The sequence below is a fragment of the Mirounga angustirostris genome, unplaced genomic scaffold (assembly GCF_029215605.1).
Source record: "Mirounga angustirostris isolate CCGP_5_RB_7025 unplaced genomic scaffold, mMirAng1.0.hap1 SCAF_6, whole genome shotgun sequence".
NCBI classification, from domain to species: Eukaryota; Metazoa; Chordata; class Mammalia; order Carnivora; family Phocidae; genus Mirounga; species Mirounga angustirostris.
In genome coordinates this window covers 114,623,110-114,640,628 of record NW_026991714.1, presented here as the reverse complement: position 1 = coordinate 114,640,628, position 17,519 = coordinate 114,623,110, and the positions used below count along the sequence as shown (strand labels likewise).

Genomic DNA, 17,519 nt, shown 5'->3' with positions numbered 1-17,519 from the left:
CAGGCAGAGGAATCAGCGAGTGCAAAGGCCCTGAGGTGGGAATGAGTGATGTGAACACAGGGAATCTTGGGAAGGCCAGCAGGTCTCAGGGAGTGAGGACGGGAGAGTGGAGGATGTGAGGCAGGAGAGGTCACCGAGGCCTTGGGGACATGGTGGGGATCTCAGATTTTGTTCTAAATTGATGGGGCACCAAGGAGGGCTCTGAGCAGGAGAGAGACACGACCTGGCTCAGATTTATAAAAGGCCCTCTGGCCACCACGTGAGGGGTGGAGCATCGAGAGACAAGAGTGGGCGCAGCAGGCTGAGACAGCCCTCAGACACGGGCGATGGGGGCCGGGGCTGGCGTGGGAGTGGAGGAGACAGTGAAGCGAGCCCGGCCGCAGGTGTGTTCTGAAGGTGGAGCTGCTGGGCTTTGCTGAGGGACGTGGGGTGCGAGAGAAAGGAAGGATGGCCCCCGGCTGTGCAGTTGCTGTCTCTGTAGGTTGGTGGCCCTCTGCAGTCATCATGAAAGAGCTTGTAGAAGGGGTCGCCCCGCGGGCCGGGCCGGGTTCACCAACTCCCTGCTGAGCGTGGAGACCAGGGGCTGCTGGCCTGTGACCGGGCGAGCCGTGAACGCCCCCTCTCCCCCGCACAGTGTCTGAGTGGTGGACGGTCAGGCGGCGGCAGAAGCTCGCCTGTGGGGGCCCAGAGCCCATCTCCAGACCCCGGGTGCCCTAGAGGCCGAGCCCCTTCCTCACGCCTCACCTCGCCATCTCTCTCTCCTTTGTCATTGCCGGCTGCGGCCTGCCCGACCGCCCTTCCGAGAGCCATGAATCCTCATGGAGGAGAGCTGATAGCATTTCCAAAGTCCGGTGTTCTCCCACGTGGCATAAATGGCCTCACCCTGTTAGCCATGGCCTCCCTGCTCCTGATGATCGCAGCAACTTTGACCCCAGACCCAGGCCCACCCAGGGATTTCTGCAGCCTTCACAGACTTCCTTCGGTGCAGGGTGGTTGAAATTGAACCCATGGAACGAAGTAGAGCCCAGAGACAGGCCCTCATGCAGCTGGACTTTGATGATGAAAGGTCCACCTTTGAACACCGGGGGAAGAAGAACATCATTGTGACCTTGGGGTAGAGAGAGAGTTTTTGCAGGAGTTCCGAAAGTCATTAATCTTATAGGAAAAGGCTGATAAATTGTCCTCCACAGGATGAAGAGCGTCTGTTACTAAAAGGCAGATTAGGAAAATGAACAGACAAGCTCACAGGGTGAACTTTGCGAACTCCTGCGAAGACAGACAAGCCAGTAGAAGCTCGGGCAGGAGACTCGAACAGGCACTTCACCCAAACAGAAATCCTCGTGACCAGTGAACACAGGCCGCGGTGCTCCACCCACTGGTGCTCAGGGAGGTGCGTGGGAAAGCACGACACCCGCCAGAAAGCCTGAACGAGAAAGGCGGGTGGTTCCAAGGGGTGACGCGGACAGAGAGCTCCAGGCACCTGTGCGACTCGCTGGGGAAACCTGCAGGATCTGCGGCGGCCGATGCTACGCACACCGAGGCCCCAGTAGCTCCACAGCTCCGCATGTCCCGGGTGGAAATCTGGGCGCACGGGGCGCCTGGCGGGTGCAGTCGGTTAACGGTCCGACTCTTGATTTTGGCTCAGGTCGCGATCTCAGGGTTGTGAGATCGAGCCCCACATCCAGCTCTGCACTTAGTGTGGAGTCTGCCTGAGATTCTCTCTCTCCCTCTTCTCCTCTTCCCGCTCGTGCTCTCTCAAAAGCAAAAACAAAAACAGTGCACGTGACTTGTATGGGTCACGTGTTCCCAGCAGCCTTACCCATGCCGGCCGGGCGCTAACCCGGTGTTTAGGAACAACGCCCTGGGTAACTACAGATGATTCGTTCTCGCAGCAGAAACCCACCAGCAATGAGAAAGAATTAACTATGGCCCCACCTGGCAACACGCCTGAATCCTAAACACGTACAGTGGGACTCGGGAGGCCCAGTAACATGCTATAGGTATGATTCCATTTCTATAAAGCCGAAAAATAGGGCAGCAGGAAACTGTATTATTTGGGGATAGACAATGAGGCAGCAGAAAGAAAGAAAGGCAGAGAAATGAATGCCATGGTCCTAGTGGCACAGACGTTCACTTTGCAATAATGTGTAGTCTGCACACGTGCGCCTGAAGTACGTTCCTGGATGTACACGTATTTCAATATATAAAATATAAAAAATAAAAATAAAGAGAAACTAAAGGCCGAAGAGGCTACGTAATTTGCCCAAGACTCCCCAGCCCGTCAGGGAGCAAAGTTGAGAAACGAAGGTGGGTGCTCTGACCCCAGACGCCGTTGTGCTTTGACTTGGACTGCGCAGGGCTCTGGCACAGCCCGTCTACGCGCGGAGCCGGCTTCCGGCCACACGTCTATGTCTCCCTCTGTCTTTGTCTCGCCCCCTCCCTCCCTGCCTCCTCTGTGCTTGTGCACAACTGGGACCCTTCGCAGAGTCCCACGTAGAACCCAGATGCGTCCCTCCCTCTGCCCCCCCAGCGTTTATCAAATTTCTCAGGCTGTGTGCTGAAGAACGTGGAAGAATTAAAACAGGAACCATCATCAAAGGCGCTTATCTCCTTTCCACCCACAGCGTAGAGGAAACGCAGAAATCCCGGGGGTTAGCGATGCCAGACGTGTCTGGGCAAGCCGTGGGCACTCGCAGGTGGGTGCAGTCAGCCTCAGCAGCTTTCCTGGCAAAGCGGTTATTAGCCTGGGTTCCCCTGGAAAGGAGGCTTAGAGGATCGGTCCTTCTTTCACTGTTCATCACGGAGCCCACGAGCCCTTTCAGGCATGGTTGTTCTGGCAGAGAGTGGGCCACCTCTGACAGCCGGGAGCGGGTAGCGTGCCTGCTGCAGTCAGGGGAGAGCCCAGCTGTCCCCACAGAGAAAGTGGGGGGCAGATGCGCGGGGTCGGTGGAGCCTGTTACCGCGGATGGCCTGCCCAGAGGTGACCTGGACCGCGGTACCACTTGTCTGGGCATTCATTCATTGCGCCAGTCATTCATTCACTTGGGAATGTGTTCTAGGGGCTGGGGGTACAGCAGTGAGCAGGACAGACAAGGTCCCTGCCCTCCCTCATGAAGCGCACATTCTAGAAGAGAAACCAGGGAACAAGTGAGATAAGGAAGCCCATTGCAGGTTAGACGACGATGAGCTCAGTGGAGAAAGATAAGGTGGGGAGAGCAAGCAAGAATGATGGGGGTCGGAGTTTCAGGACCTTTGAGTAAAGGACATGAAAGGGTGAATTACACACGTATCCGGGCAGAGAGTTTCGGAGGCAAAGACAGCAGTGTCCATGTTGGAAGAACAGCAAGGAAGCCGGTGTGCCTGGAGCAAAGTCTGCGAAGAGGGCACAAGCAGGAAACAGGTCAGAGAGGCGGGGGTATGTAAGTCAGTAGGGCCTTGTCGTCATGGTGACCCTGGCTTTTCCTGAGTACCTTGGTGCCGTGAGTGGGTTTTGAACAAAGAATGGCAGAGCCTGACTCGGGTTCTGACAGGATCCCTTTGGCCACGTGCTGAGAAGAGATCGAAGAAGGCAAGGACAGAAGCAGGGCGATCGGGTAGGAGCTCATTATTCAATAATGCCAGTGAGAAATGGTGGCAGCTTGGTCCTGGGTGGTATTGGTGATGAGATGTAAGGACCAGGGCTGAGCCCTGAGCTGCTCCCAGGTGAGAAGTCAGGGGCAGAGGAAGAGCCAGCAGAGGGGGCTCAGAAGTAAGGGAGAGGAGCCAGGAGTGAGTTGGGGATCCAGAGCCAAATGAAGAGAATGTCTCGGGAAGAAGGAGCAGTGACAACATGCACTGTGGACAGATCAACAAGAAGAGAACAGACATTGAGCACAGTTCCCTGCTGCCTTGGGCACCTGTGGTTCCGCCGGAGTGCTGGCAATAAAGCCTGAGAACAGTGGGTTCGTGAGAAAGGATAAGAAGAAGGGAATTGGAGTGTGAGAATAACCAACTGTTTCAAGAAGTTTGCTGTAAAGGGAAAGAGAAATGGGACAGTAGCTGGAGGGGAAGTCAGGTAAAGAGAGGGTTGTTTTGTTGTTGTTGTTTGAGTTGGGAGATAAAACAGCAAGGTGAAAGATTGATGGTACAGCGGAGGGAGAGAAGAATGGCTAGAGCACTGATATTGTGCATCTAGATGCAAAAATCCTCAACAAAATGCTTACAAATTGAATCCAGCAATATATGAAAGGATCATATACCATGACCAAATGAGATTTGTCCCAGGAATGCAAGGGTGGCTTAACACCTGAAAATCAACAATTGTAATACATCAATAGAAGAAAAGACAAAAACCACATAATCATCTCATAGACTCAGAAAAAGCATTTAATAAAGTCTGGCACCCTCTCATAATAAAAACATACAAGGGCCTAGGGATAGGGATAGAAAGGAACTTCCTCAACTTGATAAAGGGTATCTACGAAAAACTCACAGGCAACATCATACTTATGGAGGAAGACTGGATCCTTCTGCTCTGAGATCAGGAAGAAGACATGGATTCTCACTTTTCTCACTTCTATCCAGCACTGTACTGGAGGTTCTAGTCAAGCAATTAGACGAGAAAATGACATAAAATACGTCCAGATTAGAAAGGAAGAAAGAAGTAAATGTATCTCTTATTTGCAGATAACATGATCTCATGTACAGAAAATCTTAAGAAATCCACTAGAAAACAATTAAAAGTCATAAAAAATTCAGCAAGACTGCAAGATATAAGGTCAATACACACAAATCAATTGTATTTCTCTTTCAGGAGCAATGAGCAAACTGAAAATGAAATTAAAAGACAACTTCATTTACAATAGCATCCCAAAGAAAAGTATACTGAGTGGGCACCTGGGTGGCTCAATCGGTTAAATGTCTGCCTTTGGCTCAGGTCATGATCCCCGAGTCCTGGGATCAAGTCCCATATCAGGCTCCCTGCTCAGCAGGGAGTCTGCCTCTGCCTCCGCCCTTCACCCTGCTTGTGCTCTCTCTCTCTCTTGCTCTCAAATAAATAAATAAATAAAAATCTTTAAAAAAAAGAAGAGAATACTAAGGAATTAATGTAACAAAAGAAGTATAAAACTTACTACTCTGAAAGTGACAAAACATTTTTGAAAGAAACCGAAACAGATCTAAATAAATGGAAAGACATCCCATGTTCATGGATCAGAAGACTTGATCTTGTGTAGAGGATAACGCTCTCCTGTGGGTCTCTGGACTTCTGTGCCCAGCTCTGGGAACAGGGGCAGCACTTCCTAGCCAGCTCACTGTGAGAGGGGAGGGGAGGGGCCCACAGAGTAGCTAGGGCTCCCTGGCATTGATGGGTGCTTGCATGGGTATCTGGAGAGGACTGCAAGCCCTCAGGGGAGGGTCTGATGTTCACAGGAAGGTGCTTGGCAACACCAGTTGCACTGATGAGTGAGAGGAGGCAGAGTGAGCACAGATTTCAGCACTGGGCTGTGTTCTCATGTGATCTGGCTCTGTCCTTGGCTTGCTGTGTGACCCTGGGTATGCCAGTTACCCTCTCTGTCTTTTTCTGCAAAACAGGAATAAGAGTGTCTTCTTTGCAGGATTGTCATGGAATTAAGAGAGAAGATCAATGCCAAGTGCTCAGCACTCTTTTTTTTTTTTTTTAAATAACAGTGGATTTTTAAAAAAGATTTTATTTATTTATTTCACAGAGAGAGAGAGAGCACAAGCAGGGGGAGCGGCAGGCAGAGGGAGAAGCAGGCTCCCCGCTGAGCAGGGAGCCCGATGCGGAGCTTGATACCAGGACCCTGGGATCATGACCTGAGCTGAAGGCAGACGCTTAACGGACTGAGCCACCCAGGTGCCCTCAATACTAGGTAGCCCTGACTCATTCAGCAAACACAGCACACCTGCCCTCTGCAGGCAGGGAATGTGCCAGGGCAAAAAAGAGATCAGAGGGAGCTTCTTTCCCACTCCCCAGATGGCCACTAACCAGGAAAGTTAAATCACAAGGCACAGAGCAGTGGTTCCCAAGTGTTGGCTAGCATCAGCGTCGCCCAGAGGAAGGCCTATGAAAGTAGACTGCTGGCCCCGCCCGCAGGCTTCCAGCTCACTTGGTGCCCTAGAATTTGTATTTTGAACAAGGTCGCAGGCACTGCTAGTGCTGCTGGTGAACCTGTGTTTTAGAAGGTGGTGAGTACAAACAAGCAGTTTTAAATACAGTGGGGAGGGCAGGACATTCAAACAGTGTTGGGAGGTGAGAAAGCGAGCAGGGAGGTCCGGCGAAGGCGCACCAGACCGAGGCGACAGCCTGGGCCACAGCAGAGCACGTCCGATATGATCTTGAACGAGCACAGAGGCAGGTGGGCCTGAGGGGCGAGGGACAGGGCAGATGGGAAGGAGCCTGCCGCCCAGGCCTCCTACTCCCAAGTGAAAGGGGGAGGGGACGTTGGAGGGCTTTGGGCTGAGGAATGACGGCATCTGATCTACAGCTGAAAAGGGCCATTCTGACTGCTGACCCCTGCGCCCCCACGCCAGGGACAATGATGAGGCGAAGCCAAGACACAGATATTCGGGCTTCTCTGGGCAAGAGTCAAGGGTGCTTTTGCTTCGGTGGGTGGCGGTGAAAGTAACCATGTTCTGAGTCTGTTTTGAAATAGGACCGACGAGCCCTGGATGGGTGTGAGAGAGCGGGGGCCGGCAGGTGGACTCCGAGAGGTCCTACTGAGAGGCCTTGGGGACAGAGCTGTCATTAGCCAAGAGGGGAAGACTCAGCATAGAACAGGTTTGGGAGGTCACAGCAAGACCGCAGTTCCATTCTGGACATGTTTGAGTTTGAGGGGTCTATTTGTCATTAGACCGGGACAGGGGCTGCATGGGCAGCTGGATGCAGGAGTCTGGGGGCCAGCGCTCTATGACTAGTTGCACGGTAACTATCCCATTCACAGACCAGCAGGCACTGCCCTAGCACAGCCCATGTGGTCATCGTGTTAGACCTGCCAGAATCCTCTCTACCACCCCCCCACCCCAATTCCCCAGATGGACGGAAGTCGGCAGGTGCTCTCCATTTAGGAGGCTCTGGACTCTAATGGGCACTGCCATAATGAGCTCTAGATTATGCCCTGGCCAGGATGACACCCATCCCACATGGAGGGGAGGTCATTTTTAGTTGTGGGGCCTGGTAAGGGTGGGTGTTCAGAAATGTCCATAAAACTGTCCTCTTGGGGCAGGGCTGAGAAGCTGAGGGTCTGCCCTCCCAAATAAGTACCTCCCACACAGGTGGGAGAACTGAAGCTCAGGAGGAGAAAGCAAGTCGGCACCAGAGCCCACATGTCCACTGGGAGGGTCCACCTACTCCCAGAGCAGGTGCCTTTAACTGAGCCCTTGGGCCCTTCTCATTAAGGGGGACAGTGCTGCTCAGACCCAGAGGGTCCCGGGGCCGTGGGAGCTCCAGGCTTCTCTGGCAGGTTTAGGGCAGGGCGGGGCATTCCTTGGCTCGCGGCCCTCACCGGCATCACGAAATGCCCTTCCTCCCTCGTGCTGGTGAACTCTGGGAAGGCAGCACCACACGGAGCACAGAATTTGGGGGGGCACCAAAACACTCAGTAATCAAGATGAACGTTTCATTGTAATATTTTTTTAATGAAAATTAATGTAAAAAGTCCATGACGTTAGTTTCTTCTTGCTGCTCAACAAATTGCCACAAACTAGCTCAAAACAGCACAAATTTATCTTCTCACAGTTCTGGAGGTCAGAAGTCAGAACTGAGTCTTACAGAGCTAAAATCAAGGTGTTGGCATGGCCTGTTCCTTCCGGGGGCTCTTGGGAGACCCTGTCCCTTGCCTCTGCACCTTCTAGACGCTGCCCTCCTTCCTTGGCTGTGGCCCCATCACTGTGGTCTCTGCTTCCCTTTTTACATCACTACCTCTTCTATAGTCAGACTTCCTCTGCTTCCCTCTTAGGAAGCTGACCTGGATGATCCAGTATAATCTCTCCATCCTTAATTTAGTCATGTCTACCAAGTCCCTTCTATTAGGTAAGATAACACAGTCACAGGTCCCAGGGATTAGGATTTGGACATTTTAGGGGGGTCATTATTTAGCCTACAACACCCATGATAAACATCGAAATTTTAAATAAAGACGGGATCCGTGGGGTTAGGGTGAGGCGCTCACGAAGTCTCTGCAAGAGTAGGGTTGGAGCCTGTCATTACTTAAAATTTTGATAACTCGTTCATCATGGATTTTTTTTTGCATTTAATTTGTATTTTTAAAAATATTGCAATAAAATATTTATCTTTTTTTTAAAGATTTTATTTATTTATTTGACACAGAGAGAGAAAGCACAAGTAGGCAGAGAGGCAGGCAGAGAGAGAGGGAGAAGTAGACTTCCCACTGAGCAGGGAGCCCTATGCGGGGCTCCATCCCAGGACCCAGGGATCATGACCTGAGCCGAAGGCAGCCGCTTAACCGACTGAGCCACCCAGGCGCCCCTAAAATATTTATCTTATTGAAGTTTTTGACACCTCCTTAAATTCTGCACCTGTGGGGAGTGCCTCATATTGCCTCATCCTAGCCCCAGCCCTGCTTAGTAGAGCAAGAAGAGGGGCCCTGCGCTGCCCACTCAGCTTCCAGCCACAGGGCTCCCCCAAGCCCCTCCCTTAGAGAATTCTGCCCACAGACCCCTGTGGACCTCTGTTCCTCCTGCCTGGTGTTGCAGAGCCCCCAGCTTTGCTTTGCTTTCCACCCGCGCTCCTGGTATATCCCTGAGGCTGGCTATCCATCCCACTCTTCAGACTTTGGAAGTAGGGGATTGTGGGCTCACTTCACTGGGACAGCATCCTGCCCCGGCGAAGAACGCATCTCTGCAGAAAGGTAATTTAGGTTTTGATGGACGGTCTGTCCATTTACTAGCTGTATGACCTTAGGAAAATTCCATAACCGCTCTAGGCTTTACCAGCCACGTCTGTAAAATGGGGACATTAATACTTAGCTCTCAGGGCTGCACCAGACACCTGACTAAGTCCCAAGCACCAGCTCTGCAGGCAGGAGCCCAGCTTTAGATACGAGCTCGGCACTCCCCGCGCTGGGTGACCCAGCCGAATTACCTGACCTTCCTAGGCCTCCGCTGCCCCACCGGGAACACCTGCTTCCCAGCCTGCGGGGGAACGGGAGCTGCTCGAGCGAGTCCTCTGCACCCCCCGGAGGACGGGACCCCCGTCGGGAGCTGCTGCTGGCATTCGAGCCTCCGGAGCCTAGTCTCATTGAGCATTCGGGAGAAGGGGGTGAGACGTCTGAACCGGGAGCTCTTCCCGCGGGCCAACTTCAGGCGTGGCATCTCAGGAACTCGCGAGGGCCGGCCCTCCCTCCAGGGTCCGGGCCCGGGGCGGGCGGGCGGGCGGGCGGCGGGCAAGACGCTACCTGCGCGCGTGCCGGGCATTCCTGCGCCGCCGCACCGGGCGCGCCATGGGCCTGATGCCGGCCGCGCGGGCCTTCTCCCGCTGCTGCGCCTGCCCGCCGCCGCCCTGCCGCCTGCCCGCCTGCTGCGCGCCCGCCGCCCCAGGTAGCGCGGGACGGGGTGCGGGGAAGCGGCGTCCCGAACCCCAGCCGCGGGCGACGGGGGTGCGGCGCATGTGTCTCGCGGGGTCGGGGTGCCCGGCGCGCGGCCGGTGGGTCGCCGGGCCCGGGGAGCGGGGCGCGCGCGTGTTCGCGGCGAGGGGCGGAGGCCGCACGCCTCTCCTCTGTTGTGCCGCGGGGTGGCGGCCCGGAGCAGAGCGGGGACCCGTCCAGGGTCATCCCCGCCACTACTGAGGGGACCGAGCGGGGTGGGAGCCTCGGGCTCCCGACTCCAAGCCCAGTGCTCGGTCCACGTTTGCCGCCCCCGCCCCGGGCCTCAGGAAGGCCACTGTGCCGGGGCGTGGGGCTGCCTACCCCCCGGGGGAGAGGGATCCCCTGCCCTGGGGCTGGCTCGCCCTGGGCAGGACACCGGCGCCGAGGTGATGTTCGCCTCTCGCTGTATTTCTCTCTCCTGGCTGATGTCAGCCTGTTGGTTGGTGAGGCCCGGTTTCAGCGCCCCCCTCCCCCCCCCCACCCCCCCGGGGCCGCTCTGAGCTGCACCTAGAGCAGGGCCAGGCGCATGGACACACACCGTGCTGGAAGGCTGGGTTGACAACCTTGGCAGCAGAGCTGAGAGCAAGAAGGGACTTCCCAAAGTCTGCAGCTCCGGAGAGAATTTAATAATGTTCTTCCTCCTTGTGTCTTTTCCCTGATGTGGCCTGGTCCCCTCCCCCATCCCGCTGCCCCCCAACTAGACAGAGCCCCAGGAGAGCCAGACAGGCCTGAGGTCTCTGCTCAGGAGTCCGCTCCAAGAGGGAACACCAGCTTCTCCTTTCTCCTGGGGCCTTCGGAGCCCACAGAGCTCTGGCCCTGGCCCTGGGCCGGAGCTCCTGGGTCAGGAGAAGGCCACGTGTGTCGCATACCTGCTTCAGCGTGCCTGTCGTGGTGAGCTCTGCCATGGCTGCTCACAGCCCCATAAAGTGGCCGAGAGACTGAGGACTGTGCCCAAGGTCATCTGGGACAGGGGCGTGAGCCAGCCGACTGCCCTGCCAGTGGCCTGTGACTTCCTGCTCCTGCCTGGGCTTCTGGGGCAAGGGGAGCGAGAGCGGGGCTTTGCAGGGGAGAGCAGGCAGGGGGGAGGCCCGGCGCAGGCCCGAGCCCAGCAGCAGGTTCATCCAGAGGGAAGGCAGCCTCTGCCAGTTTCCTCTCTGGTGGCAGAGCCGGTACTTTGTGAAGAGCGTGGGCTGGGACCTCGAGGAACCCGCACACTGGCTGGGTTTCCAGGGATCTGACGAACCTACTGGAACTGGTTCTTGGCAAGGTTCCCCCTCCGAGATGTGCCAGGAGGGCTGAGGAAGTTCAGGCGGCTGCTCCCGGCCCCACCCGGCTCTGCCAGAGAGACCCTGGCCTGGGGAGGGGTGGGCAAGGCCCCGGCAGAAGGTGGCCCAGCCCTGTAGCCCGAGTGCAGGTGGCCCCCGGGAGGAGGACAGCTAGGAAGGAGGCCCGAGGAGGCTGAGTTGGGGTGAGCTTTCCCGCGGTGCTCCACAAAACCTCTCTCCCCAGAGGGAGGGGAGGGGGCAGCTAGCACCTGAAGCCTCCACAGTCTCCTGCAAGGCTCCCCACAGCCTTGCTGGGAATATGGGCTCCGTGCCAGGCCTGGTGGTGCCTCGGGCAGGGCCTCAGGGCAGCCTCTTAGAGACCGTGCGATCATCCCGTTTTATAGATGGAGAAACTGAGGCCCAGGAAAGGAGGCCCCTCCTCTCCTCAGTAGCTCAGCTGGGATGTACACCCAGACCAGTGCACATGTAGGCTCAGAATCTTTGTCTTCATGGCCTTCAGTCGTGATTGTCACCTGCCTGTGTCTCCACACCTGCCACCCCGCCCCCGCCCCAGCCCAGCCCAGTCACCGGGCTCAGCACTTGGAGGGCCTCTGGGACAGTGTCGTCATATCCCAAAGCCCCTGGGCAACACAGGAGGTCAGGGCTCACCACGGCGGCTGGTCCTCTTCAGCTCTGCTCCCTCCGGCCCCGCCTCCGACCCCCGTGGCCCCCGTCAGACCCCCACCCAGCTCTGCCCTGGGGCCTCTGCCCCCACGCCCCACTCCCGCCTGCCTGCCTATCTCCTCATCCTTACACCCCAGTGTCCATGGCACCTCCCCCCCCCCCCCCCCCCCCCCCCCCCCCGATCGCCCCGATTTGGAAGCGCTCCAGGCCCTGTGGACTTCCTTTCCTGGCTCCCAGCCCTGTGTAGGAGGGCGGGGTGAGCGGTGAGGAAGGGCTCCCGGGGGTGGCCTTGGCTGTGCTGAGGTTGGGAGGGGACTGTCAGAGCTGGGGGCCCGCCCTGAAGCGGCTGCCCTCTCTCTGGCCCAGGTCTGTACCCCAGAGGAAGGTGGGGCGGGGCCTGGCCTGCCTGCCACGGTGCATTTCCTCCTGGGGGGGAGGGGAGGCAGCGAGGGGCGTTCAGCCGAGTAGGCCCCGGTAGGATTTGGTGTCTCCAGCCCTCGGGAGTGGGAGTGGACCGAGGCCATCCACTCCCTAGAGCAGGGTGAGGCGCAAGTGTGAGGGGGGTAGAAGGGTGGGTGGGCGGATGGACAGACAGAAGGATGGCGGATGTCCCGGGGACAGGAGATGGGAGAGCAGGAAGGGCTAGAGCCTAGAGGAGGCTGGATGGGATTACCCCATCTTGGTGGATCTCTGGAGGGAGTTTCAGAATTCTTCTCCTCGGTGTCTCTCTTCCCTGACTGTGGCCTTCAGTCACCTGTGAGCCCAGCGTGGGGAGCTGAGTGCAGGAACTCTGGATGGGTCATGCTTCACTCGGTGCTCCCAGGTGCTCCCAGGCCAGCACTAGCTCGGGAATGCGGGGGGGGGGGGCAGGGGGGGGCTCCCAGTGAGGATGCGGGCAGAGGTGAGTGTTCACGCACTCACAGCTCACGTAGGAGGGGACATCCGAGCTGTTCCCGAGGGCTAATAGGAGATTTGCGCAGACTGAAGAGGAAGGAGACCTCCAGGCAGAAGCCGGTGCACGGGCCGGGCAGCAGGAAAACAGACGCATTTAGGGCGAGTAGTGGGTAGAGCTGACAAGAAAGGGACGTGTGCGTGAGTGGGGAGGGAGGCAAGAGGCAGGCACTGAGGGTGCAATGCCAGGCTAGCTCCCCCCTTTTGGGGACCCTCTGCTCATGGGCAGTTCCCCCTGTATGTCCTCTGCCCGCTCGTTTGAGGTCCTAGCAAATGCCTCAGGTCATGACAGGCATGGTTCCCCATTTCTGCCTCCTGTGAATCAGGACCGCTCTCCTCCTTCATCCTGACCGCAGTACCCTTGGGGAACGTCTGGGCCATGGAGGTCAAAGCAAGAGGGGTGAATTCCTGTCCGAGCCACATGAGTGAAGTTCGGGCTGGGTGTGAGGCAATAGGGCGCGGTGAGGACTGGGGAGAGGTGGCAGGTGATGGGTTATCACGGGCACAGGGGCCGCTGGACTCGGCCAATGTTGCCATTTGGGAATTCTGGCCTAGTACTTGCAGATCTGTGGATTTTTTTCAAGAGAAGCTGGAAATCCAGATTTTTATATGAAATCTCCTGATTTTAAATAACTAATATTAAAATGGTTCACACATCACCCTAGCTGAACAGGAGCATTTGGCCCCACGTGGCCCACTGTTGAGCATGGGCCATCGTGCCCTGAGTGAGGTGAGTGGGGACAGTGGCTCTGTGGCCCCGGGACCGGCAGAGAGGCCCGGACGCTGTTAGCGGCGGGCCCTGGGGGCGCCTCCGACGGGCTTCTCAGGGCTGCCCCAGGCAGCCACGGAGCCAGTCTCACGGCAGCCTCAGCCCCTGCTCTCGAGGCTCTTGACTGGCCCGCCAGGCCCCACCCCTGTGGGCAGGGGCCCTGGGCTCTCCCCCGAGTCCCGGGAGGCAGACAGCTTTTCCTTTCGTGTCCCGTTGTGGTCTCCGCTTCACCTCTGCCCACTGTCTTCACGAGCAGACCGGGGAAACGGGAAGCGGGACTGGTGGGTGGCTAGCAGCTGGGTATCCAGCACCAGCGTGGGTGGGGAGCAGCAGTGTGGCCTAGAACATTCTCTAGGCCCGGAGCCAGCCTGCGTGGGTTTGAACCCCGCCACATGCTGAGTGAATTTGGGCACGCGTCTCCGTTTGTCCGTCTGAAAAAAGGGGACGGAGCTGATAGTGATGCTGGCGGAAGTAGTCCCTCAGTTATGGAGCGGCATGAGAATCGTGCCCCGGTGTCCGCGCAGCGCCTAGAGCAGGAGCCCGCACCGTGAGCGCGCCCTGTTGGCTGCGTCGGCGCCGCCCTCAGGCGCACGTGCTCGGACGTGCACACACGCGTCCACTTGCGCGCATGCGCGCGCTGCTTCCTAGCGCGTTGATGGCATCCCTGGATGCCCTCCACATGGGCATGTTTTCTAGAAGGGAGAAGTCTCACTCCCCCCCTCCATGCCCCCCCCCCCCCCAGATTCTGTGTGCTTTGTCCTGGGGTCAGGCAGGGGCCGAAGGAGCTTGCACTGAGTCCTGCTCTATGCCAGGCACCGCGTCAGGGGCTGCTGTAGCTTACGTCAAACTCGCCACCGTGCGGGGAGCCGAGTAGGTGCCCGGAGTCCTGCCCCTGCTCGGTGGCAAGGGAGAGCTCGCACTCTGCCCTGGCTCGCTCACCACCCGGCCTCGGTAGCCACGAGCCTGCGCACAGTGGAGCTCTGGCATCGTGCCTCTGGCACACCCCAAAAGCCCCCCTGCGGGGAAGGCTCTGCATCCCGCACGCATGTGGAAGACGCTGGGCATTTGAAAGTCCTTGTAGAGCTTAGGGCGGGGAGAAGTGTGTTTCTCCTTGTGTTTGTGTGTGTGTGTGTGAGAGAGAGAGAGAGCGAGCGAGCGAGCGTGCACGAGAGTGCTTTATGGACCTCAGCTGCTTCTGCTCTTTGCCCAGGCTGCCAGGACCCTCTCAGCTGGTTGTGTATTTAGTTGTCATAGGTCTTCTCAGTCTCGAGTTCCTCTACTTCTTCCTCTCTCCCTCCACCCCTCATTTGCTTTCTTGTCCTATGCTTTGGATCTCTTGCTTCCTGTTTTTTTGGTTTGTTTTTCGGTTTTTTGTTTGTTTGTTTGTTTGTTTTGTGAACATTATTGAAATGTAGCATACAGGAAAGTGTATAATTCACAAGTGCACAGTTTAATGATTTTTCTCAAAGTGAATATAGCTGGGTAAGCAGTGCCCAGGTCCAGAATCAGAGCACTACCAGCACCCCAGAAGCCCCTGGGACCCCTTCCAGTCACTGACCCACCAGGGTAACCATGCCCTGCTCTGGCTTTGCACGTTACACAGATGGAGTCATGCAGTGTGTACTCTAGGTCTGGCTTCTGCTCACGGTTTTTTTTTTAACTTTTTAAAAAAGATTTATTTATTATTTGAGAGAAGAAGGCACGAGCAGGAGGGGCAGAAGGAGAGGGAGAGAGAATCTGAAGCAGACTCCCCGCAGAGCGCAGAGCCTGATGCAGGGCTCGATTCCACGAGATCAAGACCCGAGCTGAAATGAGGAGTCAGACGCTTAACCAAATGTGCTACACAGGAGCCCCCTTTTTAAAAACTCTTAAAAATTGTTGGTAAAATAGAACTAAGATAAAATTTACCATCTTTACCATTTTTAAGTGTACAACTCAGTGGCATTAAGTATATTTGCAATATGCAGCCACCACACCATCCAGCTCCAGAACTCCATCTTGTAAAACTAAAACTCTGTTCTCATTAGACGGTAGCTCTCCATCCCCCCATCCTCCAGCCTCTGGCAACCACAATTCTCCTTCCTGTCTTTAGGAATTTGTTATTTTAAGTACTTCACATAAGTGAAATCACACAGTATTTGTCTTTTTGTGGCTGGCGTTATTTCATTGACACAATGTCAATTTATGCACGGTGTAGAGTGTCTCAGTTTCCTTTTGACTTTGAGGCTGAATAATATTCCATTATATGTATGTACCACATTTTGTTTATCCATGTATCTGTTGATGGACACTTGGTTTGTTTCTACCTTTGGTTTTTGTTTTGTTTTCCTTTTTTCAAGCAAGCTCTCTGCCCAACATGGGGCTTTGAACTCACAACCCTGACATCAAGAGTCACGTGCTCTACCAGCTGAGCCAGCCAGGTGCTCCCTACCTTTCAAATGTTGTGAATAATATACTATGAACATGGATGTACAAATGTCTGTTCAAGTCTTTGCTTTTGGTTCCGTTGGTTATTTACCTGGATGTGGAATTGCTGGGTCATATGGTAATTCTGTTTTACATTTTTGAAGGCACCTTCCTGTTTTCTGTAGTGACTGCACCATTTCCATTCCCTTCAACAGCGCACAAGGGTTCCAGGCTCTCCACATCCTCGCCAACACTTGCTGTTTTCTGGGGTTTTTTGATAGTAGCCGTTCTAATGCGGTGCGAGGTGGTACCTCACTGTGGCTTGACTTGCGTTTCCCTAACGATCAGTGGTGCTGTGCCATGAGTATGTTTTCACATCAGTGTGTCATCTGTCTTGTTGTGTGAGCTGCGTGCCATCTGTTTTTATCACCATCTGGTTCTGCACAGTATGAATAGACCGGGACATACCCGCTCATTCTACTGCCGATGGGCATTATTAGGTGGTTTCCCATTTGGAGGGATTGCAGAGTGCCGCTAAGAACATTCTAGAGTGCCTCTTTTTGGGGACATAGTCCTGGGTTTTTAAATGTAAGCCACTCCTGTTTGGAGGTTAGTGTTGCATAAATAAACCAATAAAAATAAACTTTAAAGGTTCCTCGGGCTTAGACAAATTCCGTAGCACAGGACAGGCCCCCTGCCCGCTGTGCCCTCCTGCTCCCTGTCCCAGGTGGCCCAGGGTCCAGCCGCCTGGTGTGTGCCCTCCCAGATTCTGATTTGCTCCCTCAGGGAAGAGCCCTTTGGGCCCTGACAGTGCCCCCTGCCACCCATTGTCCCAAGCGCCCTTTTCCCACTGCCGAGCTGGATCGCTGAGGGCCTGACCAGCTCCTCTCCGTGCTCAGGGATCTTTGGGCAGCGCCTGGAGGACACAGTCCACCACGAGCGGAAGTATGGCCCCCGCCTGGCCCCCCTGCTGGTGGAGCAGTGTGTGGACTTCATCCGCGAGCGGGGGCTCACCGAGGAGGGGCTCTTCCGCATGCCCGGCCAGGCCAACCTGGTGAGGGACCTGCAGGATTCCTTCGACTGTGGGGAGAAGCCACTGTTTGACAGGTGAGCTCCTGGGGGAGAGCGGCAGAGGTGGGATCACCTGTCCGTTCCCCAGGACACAAGCTCCAGGGGCCAGAGGTGGGCTGGCATCCAGGAAGCCTGGCAGCGGGGTGGTGGGTGGCACAGCTCCCCACAGTGGTGCATGGGCTCAGTTCGTGCCCCCCACTACCCCCTGGGCAGAGCACCAGGCACAAGATCACTGCAGCAGCCCTGGGCCACCTCTCAGGGCTGGGGCCTGCCGCAGACGAGGCGCACTCATGTCTACGCGGGCTCTTTCCACGGTGGATGCCTGTAAACCCAAGCCAGGCAGGGGAAAAGAAGGGCCTCTGCTGGTTCCATTTGGGACTCCAGGCCTCCTGCAGGGCCCCCCTCTGGGCTCGGCTTCCTCGGGGTGACCCACGCCCAGGCCCCTTCAGTGGCAAGATGGGGCAGCAGCTCCCCCATTCTCTCAGACAACGGGGGTGGGGAGCCAGTGCCCATCCCAGCCCATCACTGGGGCTTCCCGGGTCCGGGGCTGCACTGTGTGGGTAGAGTCCACTTCCCTGAAGAGCCCGAGGGCTGTGACCCGGGAGATTGGGCGAACTGGGGCCTCTTCTCCCTGACGGCACCCCACCCATTCTAGAGCAGTTTTCATAGGAAGTTCTTCCTGCATCAAGCCAACCTTGGCCTCCGTGGAGCTGCCCTTCTCAGATCTGCCCTCATAGTCAAGGCCCCCTTCTGCCCCCAAACCCATGGGTC

At 56.3% G+C, this 17,519-nt stretch overlaps 1 protein-coding gene across 10 annotated transcripts in view; it reads left to right on the top strand.

Annotated features, from left to right (window-relative positions):
- Positions 1–17,519, top strand: part of ARHGAP22 (Rho GTPase activating protein 22) — a 169,452-nt gene that overhangs the window by 141,040 nt on the left and 10,893 nt on the right. For 9 of the 10 annotated variants that reach the window (XR_010412498.1, XM_064594928.1, XM_054508267.2 and 6 more), the window contains one exon: positions 16,577–16,784. Coding sequence is in view for 9 of the 10 variants with exons in the window: in XM_064594928.1 (XP_064450998.1) it covers positions 16,577–16,784 (208 nt within the window). In the remaining variant the exon portion in view is untranslated. Of the gene's footprint in view, positions 1–1,190; positions 16,785–17,519 lie in introns of those variants that run through there. The other variant, XM_064594932.1, reaches the window with a different exon arrangement.